Source organism: Mustela nigripes, chromosome 7, assembly GCF_022355385.1.
Source record: "Mustela nigripes isolate SB6536 chromosome 7, MUSNIG.SB6536, whole genome shotgun sequence".
Lineage (NCBI taxonomy): Eukaryota > Metazoa > Chordata > Mammalia > Carnivora > Mustelidae > Mustela > Mustela nigripes.
This window is the reverse complement of record NC_081563.1, coordinates 15,070,065-15,085,050: the sequence shown is the minus strand read 5'-3', so window position 1 is coordinate 15,085,050 and position 14,986 is coordinate 15,070,065. Positions and strand designations below refer to the sequence as shown.

Sequence of the window (14,986 nt, the reverse complement as noted above, 5' to 3'; positions counted from 1 at the left end):
GTTCATGCTCAGCTTACGGAGATTTTCTGCTGGAGAGATTAGTCATGCGCTTTGTGTCCCCATAGCCTGGAACCTTCCAGGACTGTATGTTTGTTCTAGTCACCCTGGGGAAGTGGGGGGGGGGGCATCTTTATCATTCCAGTGGCCAGATGTGGGCACTGTCTGGGAGGGGGATGCAACTACCCAGGTGTGCCGTGGCTCTATGATAGATTCTCTGTGACCTGAGTAGACCCCACTGGAGGGTCCTGGGCAGAGTCGGAAAGAGGAGAGCTGAGCGGCCTTGGGACTCCTCTACTTGTCCTGAGATCTGACCTTTCGTCACCCGGGTCCTCGTTCAGGATGGACAAACGCTGTCCCCCATTAACCCAGCACTTGGTGACCACCCACGGAGGGCCAGGCTCTGTGCCGAGCCCGAGAACACATTGATGAGAAAGTCCCGGCCTCACGGCTCTGAGGACATGTCTTGGCAATTTCAGCATCGCCTTTGAGTGCTGTCCCTTGCCCTCTTGCTGTCCCCTTCCGGGCCTCTTCCTCCAGTTCTCTGCTCTGCCTTGTCCCTTGCTCACTGTCTCCTAGCTAGGCCAGGAGGCTGGACGAGGCTGTCCCCACCTGTGCCCCCAGCTGCTGAGGACAGGCCAGGACATCCTTTGACCACTCTGCCCCTGCCTTCTCCACAGCCCTGAAGTTGTTCGAAGACCCTGACCTCGGCGGTGCCATCCCTCTAGGTGACCCCTTGCTGCTGCCTACTGCCCGTGAGAGCGGAGGGCCTGTGTCCCACGCAGAGCTGTTCAGGTACCACCTGTCCCTCGGGCGCTCCTCCGCCAGCCCTCAGAGCAGCCTGGGCAGAGCCAGGGACCCGTCCCTGTGTGGGAGCATCTCATCGGCTTCCGCCACCAAGGGAGGGCGTCTTGGCCCATCAGAGGCAGGAACCTGTGGGTGGGCGCTGACCAGGAGGCAGCGGCGGGGATTGGGGCAGGGGTGGGGATGGGCCACAGGCCGGGTTGCTCTGCGAGTTCCAGAAAGAACTTCGTGAATACGACTCTTTGCCTTCCCACACTCACGCTTTCATAATTTATGTGGAGAATAATTAGATTATATAATCACAAGAGCAAGTATAACTGGCATAAATACATTTAGGAACAACCATTAAAGTGGGTTCTTGGTAGCACACAGCCCTCCCCGGGGAGAAAACCGCAGGTGCGCTGGACCGCGGCTGGTCCCGGGAGGGTCCCAGGGGCAGGCTCTAGAGGGGAGGGCGAGGCATGGTCTGTTGCACAGAGGTGGGTGGACAGTACGTGTGCACGGGGGCTCCGGCTTCAGGGTGCTGGCTGTGGTCTGTGTGCCACACCCTACACACGGCCTGACTTCATCTTCACAGCGGCCCCCACCTAGATGCGAGCTCCCCCAGGACAGAGCCGGGTTTGGAACCCAGTCCCCCGGTCTGTGTCCTGTCCTTCCTGCACCTTCCAGGACCCTCGAAGCACTTAGAGGAGGAGAGGCTTGGAGATCTGCCTCCTGCCCTGGGCCAGCCGCTTCCGCGTGTGCTGGCTGCGCTCTCGCATGCTTGGTACTGTGTGTGTCCGCTGCGTCACCCACATCCCCAGAACGCGGCTGTGCTCAGTGGTTTACAGGAGGCTGAGCTGTGTCTTTCCAGGAACATGGTGCTGACACGCTGTCCTCTGCGCCGTTAGCAGCCTCGGGCTATTAGCCCTGTCAGTGCCCGAGTCACAGCGAATGCATCTTGTCTTCACATCTCCCCATGGCCCCGACATCTGTTCGCTGTCATCTGTGTCCTCGCCCCTGACCGCCCCAGCAGGCTGGGAGAAGCTGGGGTGGCGAAACCTTGAGAGGAGAAACTGAGGCACGGGGAAGCAGACTAGTAGAGTCAGTCCCAGGGAGGGCGTCAGGGCCCTGCAGAGTGTGCCCTCCTTGGGGAGACTCTGCCATCTCCAGGACTCGGTGTGTCCCAGGGAGGCCATTCCGTGGGGCCTTTCTTGGCACAGTCTTTCCTGAGTCTGTGATGCCAGCACTTCCCGACCCACGTTCTTCAGGGCTCCGGTGTCCCTTCAAGGAGTTCTGTGGCCAGACGGCTGGGGCAGTACCAGTGTTCAGCATGGCTCTGGGCGTGACTAGGAAATAGCGTATAGCGTTGCATGTTTCCGTTGGTCTCTGGGGCCCTTTCCCTTTGTCACGCCTGTTGGCGTCCCCCAGAGCCCTCTGAGAATTCCTGGGGAATGGGTGTCCGCGGCCCGGCCTTCACTCTGCCACACGGCTGGTGAGCATGAACTCACGTTCTGAGAGCAGGAGCCGGCTCCACGACTATCCAGGCAGCGATCGGGGTTCCTGACGATGAAAAGCTTCCTAATCCTCATCCATTCGCTGATGCTATCACCCGCCCATTGATGGCATTGTGGCCATCAGCGAGCCTGAAGCCCCCCAGAGCACTCTGCCCCACAGGTGTGGGGGTCTCACAAGCTCAGTAACCCCCTGCTGTGCAGCCAGGCCAGTGGTTGGCCTGTCCGCTGTGAGGACCTGGGGAGGTCCCTCTCTGTGGGAGCTGGGCCTTGCATTCGTGAAACCCAGTTCCAGCCGTGACTCAGGGAGCCTGGGTAGAAAGAGTTCATGGAAAGGGGTGCCCCTGCCGCCACCTGTACCCCAAGCGTGATGGTCCCACCTGCCACGACAGCAGCTGCTGATGAGTTCCCAACAGGGTTTCCCCCAGCTGCATAAATCCGGGCTGCTCACACAGGCTCTTAGCTGCTGCTGCTTCCTGAAGGCCACTGCTCGAGGATAATTCAGTCCCCCTGAGCTGTCCCGGGGCTCCAGCCCAGGTGGAGGCTGCAGGAGGAGCCTGCACCTGCCCCAGGGCCTCAGGGATGAGCCCGTGCCTCGGGGAGCCGGGCCACAGCTGAGCTGAGGTGGCCAGGAGCAGCCGGTCTTGTCACACTTTGGGGATTGCCTCAAACCCAAGACAGCTACCTTTCCGAAGGCCTGGCTTGGGCTGGGCCGGAGGGACAGCTCTGCCATCCTCAGAGGCTCTGACTCCTCCCTTTGGGGTCTCTGCCCCACCTCAGGGGGGTGACCCCAGAGCTCCTCTGGCAGCTGGTACTTGGCAGGCCGCCCCTCCAGGGGAGGATGGTGCTGGGCATGCCACGCTCCAACAGACTGCTTCCTAGCCCGGTTGATGTCTGAGCTGGACCCCATTGACATGGGGAGACTGAGGACCAGGGAAGGAATATGACGAAGTGGACTGAGGCCACTGGTGAAGGCACAGTGGGAGGGAAATGGAGCCATGTCCCAGGAGCCGTGTCCTGTGCTTCCAGGCCCACAGCGGCTCTGCAGGCCTTGCTGGGTGATGCCGGCGTTTTCATCTCGCAGTTGGGGTCTCCGGGGTCTTCTGCCTCTAGCACCTGAGCCCTCTCTCCCCTGTCCCCAGCATGGCAGATGCGGCCTGCTGAGATACCCTTAGACACCTTGGCCCAAGTATGGGCAGCACTGGTCCAGATGTCTCTGCTGGTCGCTGGTTTAAGAAGCATATAAAGGGCCAGGCATCCTCTTCTAGGAATTCAAAAATTGGCCCTTGGATTTCAAAGGGAGCTTTCCGTGTGACTCTGTGAAAGCCCCCAGGATAGTGTTACCAGACTCCCCACTGTTCCCCAACCCTGGGTCTCCTGCTGTCTCCCGGTTCCAGACTAGACTGGCCGGCATGCAGCTTCTCCCAGAGGGCAGGACGCCTGCTGCACGCCTGAGAGTGTGAAGCCAGGAACGCATGTGTCCGCCTTGTGCCTGAGAGCATGAAAGCATGAAAGCCCTGATCGGGCCATTTTCCTTAGCATCTTCTGGAAGCTAGAGCATCCTTGAAATGACCTCATCCAGCTCCTCCCTGATGTGGATACTGAGGCCCAGGGAGAGGAAGGACCCTGCCAGGGGTCACTTATTTTGCAGTTCTTTCAATTACTGTGTCCAGATGGGACTGCTGTCTGTCAAAGGACAGAAGATTGGACAGCAGGTGTCCTGAAGCCTGACCCAGAGAGAATTTCCTGAGGATGCAGGTGTGTGGAGTTTTTCACAGAATCCCAAGAGAAGCTCCTCCCTCAGGGGAGGAGTCTGGATCAGGGGGTCTGGATTAGGTCCTCAGAGGCAACATGTCCAGCAGGTGTCACCTGAAGGGCCTCAGGGGGCCCGTGGCCTCAACAGAAAGGCCCTCAACCCTGGAGAAATTCCAATCTGAAAGGGCTTCGTTGCATTGGTGCCCCAGGAAGGCACACACACCTGAGAGACCCAGGCACCCCCAGGCCAAGTCCTGTTCCTTCACAAGCTGGCCGTGAGCTCCAGACAAGGCCCTTTATCTCTTTGTACCTCAGTTTTCATATTTCCTGTCTGTGAAATGAGATTACGACCTGCTCCCAGACAGCGTCTAGTTACCATTCAGTGAATTAGTGAACGTGGAAATGCCCAGCCTCGGTAGGCATTCAGCACGGTGTGCCTCGGGTGGCTGGGTGCTGGGATGGATTGAAAGGGTCTTGCATTGTGCATCTGGTTTCCACAAATTGAGTTCCTCCGCCAGGAACCGGCAGCAGATGCTCGCTCAGGCAAAGAGGGCAGAGGCAGGTTGTGGCCTCTGGGATACCTGGTACCTGGGGCAGGTCCTGTGTGACCGTCTCACTGCCACGGGCTGGAGTCCCACCCAGCGATGGGCTGTTGGGTCCAGGACCGAGGCCCCGGCCCTCAGTGGGCCCACAGTGGGCACCATGGATGGGTGGCACCACCCACCATGGTCAGATCCCCTCATCAAGTCTTTCTTGGGCTGAACTTGGTGCAGACGAGGGCTTGGCTCCTGAAGTCAGACGCCCTGGTCCAGACCCAGGCAACGTCACACGTGGTCGTCTCACAGGTAGCTTGGCCTCCTGAGGCTAGAGTGTCCCACCTGCGGGGTGGAGCTCCGCCGTACCCCCAAGGGGTTTGGGGTAGATCAAGGTACTGTGTATGTCCGCAGTGCTTGGTACAGAGCAGGAACTCGGCGTCTGGCAGCTGTTATTCTTCCTGGGAGGTTGAAGGACAAGTCCCCTAAAGGACCATCATCTAGCGGGGGACCCCCTGAGAAGCAGAGGCCACTGAGGGGCTGCAAGGAAGGCAGAGGCTGTCCCCCAGCTCCCGTGGAAAGGCTGGGTGGGGCGGGGCCCATTGCCCTGCCCAGAGCGGGGTGCCCTTGCCTCGGGCACTTGCTCCCTCTGCAGGAGGTCACATTCAGAGCTTCCCCTCTGGTTCCCTAGAGTTGAAGAGGACTTGGACCAGATTCTGAACCTGGGGGCTGAACCCACAGCCAAGCCCCAGCCCAAGCCCAAGCCGCCAGTGGCCGCTAAGCCAGCACTTCCCCGAAAGCCAGCCGTGCCCCACCCAGCGGGCCCACCAGAGGCCGTAGCGGGGCCGCGGAAGCAGCAGCAGCAGATTCAAGCCATGGACGAAATGGACATCCTCCAGTACATCCGGGACCACGATGCGCCCAGCCAGGCCACCCCCAGCCTCTTCTAACCCTCGCAACCCTGGACTGGCCCTGGGCTGGCAGAGCCTCTCCCCAAAGGGATGTGCACCGAGGGAGGCACCGTGCCCCGCGGGGCCAGGACCTCTGCTGCCAGGGGAGGGGGTAGACGCCCAGGTCATAGGACCCTGTACTACCTTGGTATTTTGTTTTGTTTTATTTGCCTGTGGGGTCAGAGAACCCTGCAGGGCACAGAAAGAGGGATTCCCCACAGCAACTGGGGTCAGATGGTCGCAGCCACGTGGGTGTGGAGGGGAGAGCATGTGGGGTGCCTTGCTAGCCAGGAGCTCGACCCCTTGGATGAAGCTGAGGCCGCAGGAGCCCCAGGGTGCCTTACTCAGGGCAGGGAAACTTTGTGTCCATCGATGCCTGCTGCAGGGTAGGGAGGGTCTGCAAGCCTGGGAGAAGGAGTGGAGTCCCTGGGCAGTGCGGCTCCTGGGGACCTGCAGACTCCAAGAGGGTCCCCGGGGGACAGATGCAGAGTGGGTGCCCGGGAGAGCCTGGTTGGGTGGCGTGTTCCTGAGCAGCCTCTGGTCCCCAGGGGCTAAGCGGAGTGCTTTCCCATGTGTCCAACTCGAGGGAGACATGAGGCCCAGTGCCTGTCTCTTTTGGGTGCGGACGGCCTGACAAGCCCCTGGTCTTCCTCCCTCCTTTCCCAGGGAATGCCATGGCCAGTGTCCACCCTTGCAGCTCTGAGCAGAGTGGTCATGGCACCCTCCAGAACACTGCCTGGCCTGAGGCTGGGGCACCCCTCCTACTCGCGGTGGGCCTAGGCAGCATACTCTTAGCTGCTGCTTCAAGTACTTTGTCCAGCGGTGGGTGCTGCCAGGCCTCCCCTGTCCCCCAGATCTGGACATGCTCACCGGCCTCTAGGCAGCGGGGACCGCCTCTCCGGGGAGAAGGAGCCCTGTGCCAGAGCAGGGCCAGTGCCTTAGACTTGCCCCCCGCCCCCACACCCCTGCACACGGGGCGGGCATGGTGCAGTGCTCAGGAAATTCAGTGAACGGTGTTGAATAGAGCAAAGAGTATCTTTTTTTTAAAATATATTCTTCATGTTCCGAACTAGTTTTTATTGAGACGGTTTTTAATGAAATGCAACCCCTGTTGTCCCTTGGCTTCTCCCGCTTAATGGAGACCCCAGAAGGGGGTTTGGAGGTGGGACCCCAGAAGCTTTCCTGACCGGGACCACCGGCCAGCCCTGAGGGAGGCTCCAAACCGGGCCGGTTGTTGGCCACCGTCAGTCTCTTGTGCCCTGCTCCTGCCCCGTGTCCAGACCTGTGACCCTGCGGGGCACTCCCTCTGCTCTGTCCTGTGTCTGTTGCACCCCGGCACCTGCGGCAGCTGTCAGGTCTGAGGAGGCTGCCCTCCCCCAGCCTGGGCCAGAGGGACAGGAGGGAAGTAGGCAGTCATGAGGTCTGAGGGCTGCATACCTTCTCCTCTGCCTTCCCGGGGCTTCCAGGTCTTCGTCCCCGGGGCAGCGGCTGCCGGCTGCCGGCTGCGGGGCTCCTCATGCCTGCCATCCACTTCCCTTTCACTGCCAGGCCTCGGGCCCCCACCCTGCAAGGCCTCCGAAGGAGAGAGTGCTGAGGGGAGGGCTGTCTCTCCGCTTTCCCTCCTGTGCCAGCTCCCCACCCGCTGCCCCTACTCAGCAGCTATGACATGGGCGGAGGGCACAGCCGGCAGGTGCCCTAACCCTAACCCTAACCCTAACCCTAACCCACTGCAGGCCGGCCTCCTCCCTGGAGGCCTGGTGCTGCCTAGACACCAGAGTGAAGACCAGCATATCCCCCAATAATGGCGCTCAACTGCGGCTGGTTCTCCTCCGTGGATCTGTGATCTGCTGGTGAATTGACGACGCCCGGTGATCCAATAAAGGTCACATCAGTGACTCACTCCAGCATTTGTTGATGGTGGTTTCTCTGCACCCAGTCTGGCAGGGAACGCTGGGGAGGGCAGGGGAGCATCTTGTTGGCCACGGGCTTGGCAGGGGCTGCTGCCCTGGAAGGCCCCTGGGGTCCGCCACGGCTCTGCCCAGGCTCCCAGGCTGCTGCTCACAGGGCGAGTTGAGGCCAGAGGGAGGATTCCACTGTGTATGCAAACTGGGGCCAAGGGGCCAGAGGCCCAGGCTCCGCAGGGATCACTGCATCAATAACTGGCCAGCTAGGACCCTTGGAAATAGTCTGGAAAGAGGACCCTTAGCATCTCTTCACAGTGGGGACTGGCCTAGGCTTGGACTGGTTTTCGGCTCTTTAAGCTCCAACGTCAAGTACATCCTTACACACTCCCGTCCTGGCCTGCTTCCCCGCTGCTGGAGCTCAGATTCTGAGACACTGCTCTGTGCCTGGGCCCCAGAGGTCCTGGCCAGGTGTTTGTGCAGACTGACAGCCACTGGGGAACTAGAAATGAGTCCCCAGGAGCCAGTGAAGCCCCAAGCTGGGGTGGGCTGTGGGCCAGCACCGGCCTCCTCCCCCTGCTTGGCTTTGGCTCTCGTCTCCAGGCTTCACTTGGGGTCTTGGCTCCCAAGGACAAACAGTTGGACTCTTCTGAGAAGGGCCCTGCAGCCAGAAGCCTGCCGCCGAGTGCTTACCACACGAAGAAAACTCAGAGGTGGAATTCAGGGGCAATGGCCTTTGTTTTGAGGCCTCCATGAGCTCTGTGGACAGGACGTACCCTCCGTGGCGGGGGTCCCCCTCCCCCTTCAGCATGGTTCTCCCCGGAAGCCAGGAACTCCAGTTCTGCTGGGAAGTCCCCATCCTAGCACCCGTCGGGCTAGTCTGTGCAGTGGGGTTCGCTGGGGAGCGCCTGCTCTTCCGAGCTCTGGTACAACCGTGTTCACGTCCGTGCAATGGGCAGGAACATCCCCGCTCCTCCACGAGCTCGAGTCCTCACACTGGATGCAGACAAGACAGCAGACATCCAGCCACTTTCCAGGGTGCTCTGGCCTCGGTGCCCGCTTCCCCTCCCCGCCGCCCGGGCATGGCGTTGGCGCTCTGTGCAGAGATCAAACACCCAGCATCAGGCTTTAGTTTGCCTCCACCCCTGGAATCTCTGGGGAGGCCTGGTGTGGGCAGTTATGCCCAGTCACCCAGATCCCTGACCGTCCGGCTGAGCATATCCTGGGGAGAAAAGCTGCGCGGCTGCCATCCCTGGATGCTGGTGCTGCTGGGGCTCTGATGGCTGCCCAGAGCAGGCCTGGTCAACCCCCAGAGCCTTTTTGAGTGGCTGCCCTTTCAGTGTCAAGTTTCAGAGGGAACAATTCAGTATAAATCCTGATCACTCCAGACCGTTCCCCGGCAGCACCCTGAGGCCTCACAGCAGGGATCGCTGACTGAAGGAGCCTTGGAGAAACCGGCCATTGGGCTCTGGGCATGGAAGGTTCGGGTCCAGCTGGGCTGTGTGACATCCCTTACCCCTACAGCCCACAGTGCCAAGTGAAGAGACTTCCCTGGGCTCTCGTGAAGGGGCCAGCAGGACTGTGACGTCCTGTTCGTGCTGGAGGAATTTCCGTGGGGTGGTCACCAGCGCATCACGGGGGGACCCCGGCCCGGGATGAGCTGAACCCTGATGGGAAGCGGCCGGCTGTCGGTGGGTGGTCAGAAGGCGCCGGCGGGGGACGCCTGGGTGGCTCAGTTGGTTAAGCAGCTGCCTTCGGCTCAGGTCATGATCCCAGCGTCCTGGGATTGAGTCCCACATCCGGCTCCTTGCTCTGCAGGGAGCCTGCTTCTCCCTCTGACTCTGACTTCCACTCTGTCTGCCTATGCTCGCTCTCGCTCGCTCTCTCTCTGACAAATAAATAAATAAAAAATCTTTAAAAAAAAAAAAAAAAAAAAAAAAAAGAAGGCGCCGGCGGGCTCAGCTCGGCCTGGCGTCCAGCCTGGGCACTGAGCCCTGATTGCCAGGTGCTGAGCTATGTCCACCGTGGAGAACGGAGCGACTTGGGGAGCATAACCTGGAGGGCTGGTACTGACCCCTCTCCCGGCTGACCTCGGCTCCAGTCTTCCGTGGCTCCGGCCACGGGTGAGAGCTGAGGGATTTCATTCCCCAAGTCACACTTAGGATAAAAGCACAGTTCTGGAGCAGGGACTGGGGGCTGAGCGCGGCCTGGGTAAGCGGGAATCCCTGCGGACGACTCTCAGAGGCACCGATGCTTCTCTGCCAATGCAGCAGATAGCAGCAGCCTCTAACCGGGCTTTTTAGTGCAGCTGAGTTAGCTCCCCGCAGCCCGGCAGCCCTGCCGGCCGGTCATTCCCTGGATCCGGGGCGAGACAGAGGGAGGCCAGGACCAGAGGGAGGCACAACCCTGGGGCTAGGGGCACACAGGGAGCGAGAGGTGCCGTGAATATTTCCTGAGTGCCTTTCCCAAGCACGGCAGAGGTCACAGCAATAGAGAAACCCCAGCCGTCAAAGTTGAATCTGCCGTGCGCTGTGCGGAGTGCCCAGTTTCAGTCCCGTTCCTCGGGCTCCTGCCCACACAGCAGACGTAGCTGAGGGAGGCACCCCCTCCCCGGCAGCCTCTCGCCCGTCTTCCCTCCCGTCCGACACCACCGCACAGCGCTGCGCATGACCTGAGCCCAGCCTCCCGTCGGCTGTAACAAAGTAGCACGACTGGGTGACGTTAAACAACAGGAATTTATCGTCTCCCCAATCTGGAGCCCAGAAATCCCGAAATCAAGGTGTTGGCAGGGCCACACGCTCTCCGGAGGCTCTGGGGAGAATCCTTCCCTGCGTCTTCTGGCTTCTGGCGGTGGCGGTGACTCCTCGTGTAGCTGCGGCACTCCCGTCTCCTCTTCCTAGGGCCATCGCTTCTGTGTCTTCTCTGGGTTCGCGTCCAAATTCTCTCTTCTTGTAAGAACACGGGTCATTGGGTTAGGACCCAACAGGACTCATTTTACCTTAATTCCACCTGCAAAGACCTGACCTCCAAGTTCCCATTCACAGGTCCGGGTAGACATGAATGTCGAAAGTCGGGAGGAGGCAGTTCCACCCAGTGTAGTCACTAAGGGCCTGGGACCTGCCAGAAGACTGACTGACTGGATAGCAGAAGTGATGATTTCTGTGCCTCCAGCATCTGCTCCAGGGCCTGGCGAAGACCTTCTCCGAGGGCCCGCTAGGTGCCATCTGGGACTTACCATCAAGCTGCCGCTGAGAGTGGACCCAGCCTTTGTCATCACTTGTGACCAAAGGTTAGTGTGTGACTTGTGGAGCTCCAGGCCCTGACCCACGTGGCCAAGGGGTGGCCTAACACCCTCTGCCCCCGGGCTGTCATGCCTCCTCTTCCCCAGGCAATAGCAGGCCCAGAATGGGTCTCAGTTACTTCCTGTCCTGAGCCATGGGCTTTTAGGAGTCCGCTGAGGCAGGCAGCATCCCATTCTGTCCTGTCCCGTCCTGTCCCATGCAAGCGATGGCCTCTGTGGCCTCTGTGGGGGCTCCGTGAGTGTGGCAGCAGTGCCCTGTCTGCATTGGGGAGGGAGCCAGGAGAGAAGTGTCTTCGTTGGCCTCCTGCCATGTGCCAGGTCAGCATTCTCTCGTTGGCAGCTGCCACCTGAAAGGTCGAAACCTCTTCCTCCGAAGTTGCATCTCTTTATTGAATAGGGAAACTTCAAAACTTCCTTTAAAAATGACTCTTTGACCAAGATGGCCTTCAACAGACGAATGGATAAGGCAGATGTGGTCCATATACACTATGGAGTATTGTGCCTCCATCAGAAAGGATGAATACCCAACTTTTGTAGTAACATGGACAGGACTGGAAGAGATCATGCTGAGTGAAATAAGTCAAGCAGAGAGAGTCAATTATCATATGGTTTCACTTATTTGTGGAGCATAACAAATAGCATGGAGGACACGGGGAGATGGAGAGGAGAAGGGAGTTGGTGGAAATTGGAAGGGGAGGTGAACCGTGAGAGACTATGGACTCTGAGAAACAATCTGAGGGTTTTGGAGGGGAGTGGGGTGGGAGGTCGGGGTACCAGGTGGTGGGTATTAAGGAGGGCACGGATTGCATGGCGCACTGGGTTTGGTGCATAAACAATTAATTCTGTTATGCTGAAAAGAAATTTTTTTAAACAATGACTCTTTGGAGCAACCTGTGATACATCATGGAGGGTCAGCAGCGGTCGGAGCGGTCCCAGCTAGCAGGGGGCCATGTCTCCCTTTCTAGAGGGACACACTGTGCTGGAGGAGGCCTTTCCCGGTCGGGCCGCTGCAGAACCCTGGCTCAGGAGGGGCTCGATGGCTTTCCCAGGCTCCCGGCCGCTTGGGGCTGCCCTCCCACCAGCAACCTGTCATTTCACTGGGCATCTGAGGAAGCCGGAAAAGGCTCTGACAGAGCTGGTGGGGAGAACCAGCCTCCAGAGTGGGACAGCCGCTTGGCCCACTCCCCGGGTGCCTGAGGGGGCCTCCCCTGTTGTCTCCAGTGGCTTCTCTTCCTTGATGAGATCTCTCTCGGCTTCTCCACATGTGTGGTTCTGCTTCTCCTTTCAGTTTAATAGCCACTTTGCTGATTTCCCCCCAGCAAGGGCTGTTGGTCCCACAAAGTGATCCTTCTAGATTAGACCGCAGAACAGCTGACTTTTTGTCTCCCTGTTTCTCAGACCATCAGGAGCAGCAGAGAGGCTCTGCTTGACCTGCCAGGGGCCCGAGGGCCTCGCTTTACTCCCTGATGGTCTGGGATCCTCATCAGGCTCGTCTGGTTTTATGGGTGGCCCTCGGACAGGAACCCGGGTCCCTGCGACCATAAAATCCACGGGCACGGGAACAAAACAAAAAACGCTTCAGCACCACAGTGAGAGTCTGGCAGTTTTTTCAAAGGTGAACATGAATTTAGCATATGACCCAGCCATTCGGTTTCTACGAACACACCCGAAGGGAGAGGGAACCGCATGTCCTCACAACGCATTGAACACAAATGTGCACAGCAGCTCGGTTCGCCATGGCCAAGAAGGGGAAACCACCACCAAGCCCACAAGCGGGTGATGGGAAGGACAACGTGGGCTCGCCACGCCGCGCGGTGTTACTCAGCAATAAACAAGAGGGAAGTGCTGCCGCCCGCACGGCGTGGACCGATCTCAGAAACGTCGTGCGGAGTGGAAGGTACCGGACTCGGAGAGACCACGGAGCACAGCGTTCTGTTCCCAGGACGTTTCCTCAAGAGGCCGCCCTGCAGAGATGGAACGGAGATGGTCCTCGCCTCCGGCTGGGGGTCGGGACGAGCAGGGACTGCAGATGGACGGAGGATGTTCGGGGGCTTTGTTGCGATAACTGCACCATTCTGCAAATCCACTGAAATTCTTCTACTGCACTTTTAAAATGGGTGAATTTTAAATTAAATTATAGTGTTCAATTATATCTCAATGAAGCGGTTTTACAGATTAATGACTGAATGAAACAGGCGAGCTGACCCACGGGCAGCAGCGTGCTGCAGTTGAAGGGCTGGGTCAGTCTCTGCTCTCCGGCGGCTGGCTATGTGGCCCCAGGCCTCTTACCCACCCTCTCTGTGCCTCAGTGTTCTTACCTATAAAATGGGGATGGTAATCTTCAGTAGGGTAGTTATAGGAGAAAATGAGTTCCTGTTTGTACTGTTCCTATGATCAGGACCTGATGCCTGGTACACACTCCGCAGGCAGAACCAAAGCGCGTCGTGACTCCATTGTTTGCTGCACTGTCAGCAATTCTAGGGTCCGCGTGCTCCTTCTCTTCATCAGGAAGATGAAGCCGATGGGGCCTGCTGTATGAGGGTGGCCAGTGGTGAGAGGCTGTGGCGTTCTCTGCCAGCGTCTCGGCTTCTCTGGGCTGCTGTTGGCCCCTCTGCCGCACGGGGCTACGCAGCCTGCTTGGCCACCGCACGTGGGGTGGGGGTCATGGGAGGGGGCGTCATCAGAGGGCAGATGCGCCATCTGAGACCCACAAGGGGTCCTGGTGGCTGGGGGCTCTGGGATGTGACCAGCGTCCTAGATCTGGATGGACCATGGAGGGTGACCAGAGGGAGGGCAGATGGAACGTGCTGGAAACAAACCTCTGGAGAGGACGTCATTCTGATGAGCGTTATTAGTAGCAGTTGCAAAGCCATGCAGCAGGGAGCTTGTCCCAGCACACCCCGAACCCCAAACCAAGTACGGCTTTCCCAGCACCATGGAGACAAGGAAATAAACAATGGCTTCCCTCTCCTGGCCCTTGACCTTTTGTACAGAGCCACTGGCTAGGCGGGGCTGGGGAAGGAAGCGGGGGTGGAGAGAAGTTTCTGGCTGCTTGTGGCCTGCCCAGACTGTGAAGAGGGCCTCTTCATGCCTCAGGCCTCCTCCAGCCTCCTCGTCTCCCAGGACGGGCATGGGGGTTCCTGCATTCCCCTTTGGAGGAAGCTACACCCACAAAGACACACACACATGTTCATGGCTCCATCATTCAGAACACACCCAACCGAAGGACGGAACCCACGTCTCCCCGAGCCGGTCAGCAGATAACCAGCCAGGACACCCATAAACAGTGCAATACTGCTCAGCAAAGAAGAGGAAAATGCTAACGAAGATGACGGCATGGCGTCCTCGGAAATAGCCGACGTGAAGAAACCTAGACCCCCAAACTGCAAACGGGGTGATTCCTCTTAGATGAAATTCTAGAAAAGGCAAAATTATTGTGACAGAAAGCAGATCAGTGGTTGCCGGGGCTGGGGCTGGGTAAGGGCGCCTGAGGAAATTTTCTGAGGTGATGGAAACACTCTAAAATTTGAGCATGGCTATAAACAAAATGCATTAAATTGTACGCTTAAAATAGGGGAATTTTACTGTATGTAAATCACACACCCATAAAGCTGCTGGAAAAGGAACCACAGTGCAGAAGTAAATGTCCTCTTGGGCCTTCCGTCCCATAGTCCTGCTCCTCGGTATTTACCCAAGTGGATGAAAAACTCAGAGCCACACAAAAACCTGCACACCTATGTTTATAGCAGCTTTATTCACAATTTCCAAAACGTGGGAGTATCCAAGTAACCAAGACGTCCTTCGGTAGGCGAACAGATAAACACACAGTGATCTATCCAGACAATGGAACGTTACTCAGCACAAAAAAGAAATGAATCATCGAGGTATGAGAAGACCTTCCTTCCAAAGAGGAGCCTGAAAAGCCTGCGAAAGAAGCTTTAAAAGAGGCTCCACACCCTCTCCTCCCAACAGTGGGACCGTCTACAAGAGGCACAGCTATGGCGACGGTAGCCAGATCAGGCTGAGGGAGAGGAGGGATGGACAGAGGGAGCACGAGGGACGTTGAGGGCAGTGAGACTACGCTGTGAAACTGTAAGGATGGATACTCCTCCCAACAGTGGGACCGTCTACAAGAGGCACAGCTATGGCGACGGTAGCCAGATCAGGCTGAGGGAGAGGAGGGATGGACAGAGGGAGCACGAGGGACGTTGAGGGCAGTGAGACTACGCTGTGAAACTGTAAGGATGGATAC

The 14,986-nt window shown here is 58.5% G+C and overlaps 1 protein-coding gene across 1 annotated transcript in view; it reads left to right on the top strand.

The window, feature by feature from the left end:
* The window catches only part of HS1BP3 (HCLS1 binding protein 3), a 60,175-nt gene that overhangs the window by 21,613 nt on the left and 23,576 nt on the right, over positions 1-14,986 (top strand). Inside the window, exons 6-7 of the mRNA XM_059405202.1 lie at positions 678-792; positions 5,274-10,722. Of these exons, the coding sequence (XP_059261185.1) occupies positions 678-792; positions 5,274-5,532 (374 nt within the window). The 3' untranslated portion in view covers positions 5,533-10,722. The remainder of the gene's footprint in view (positions 1-677; positions 793-5,273; positions 10,723-14,986) is intronic.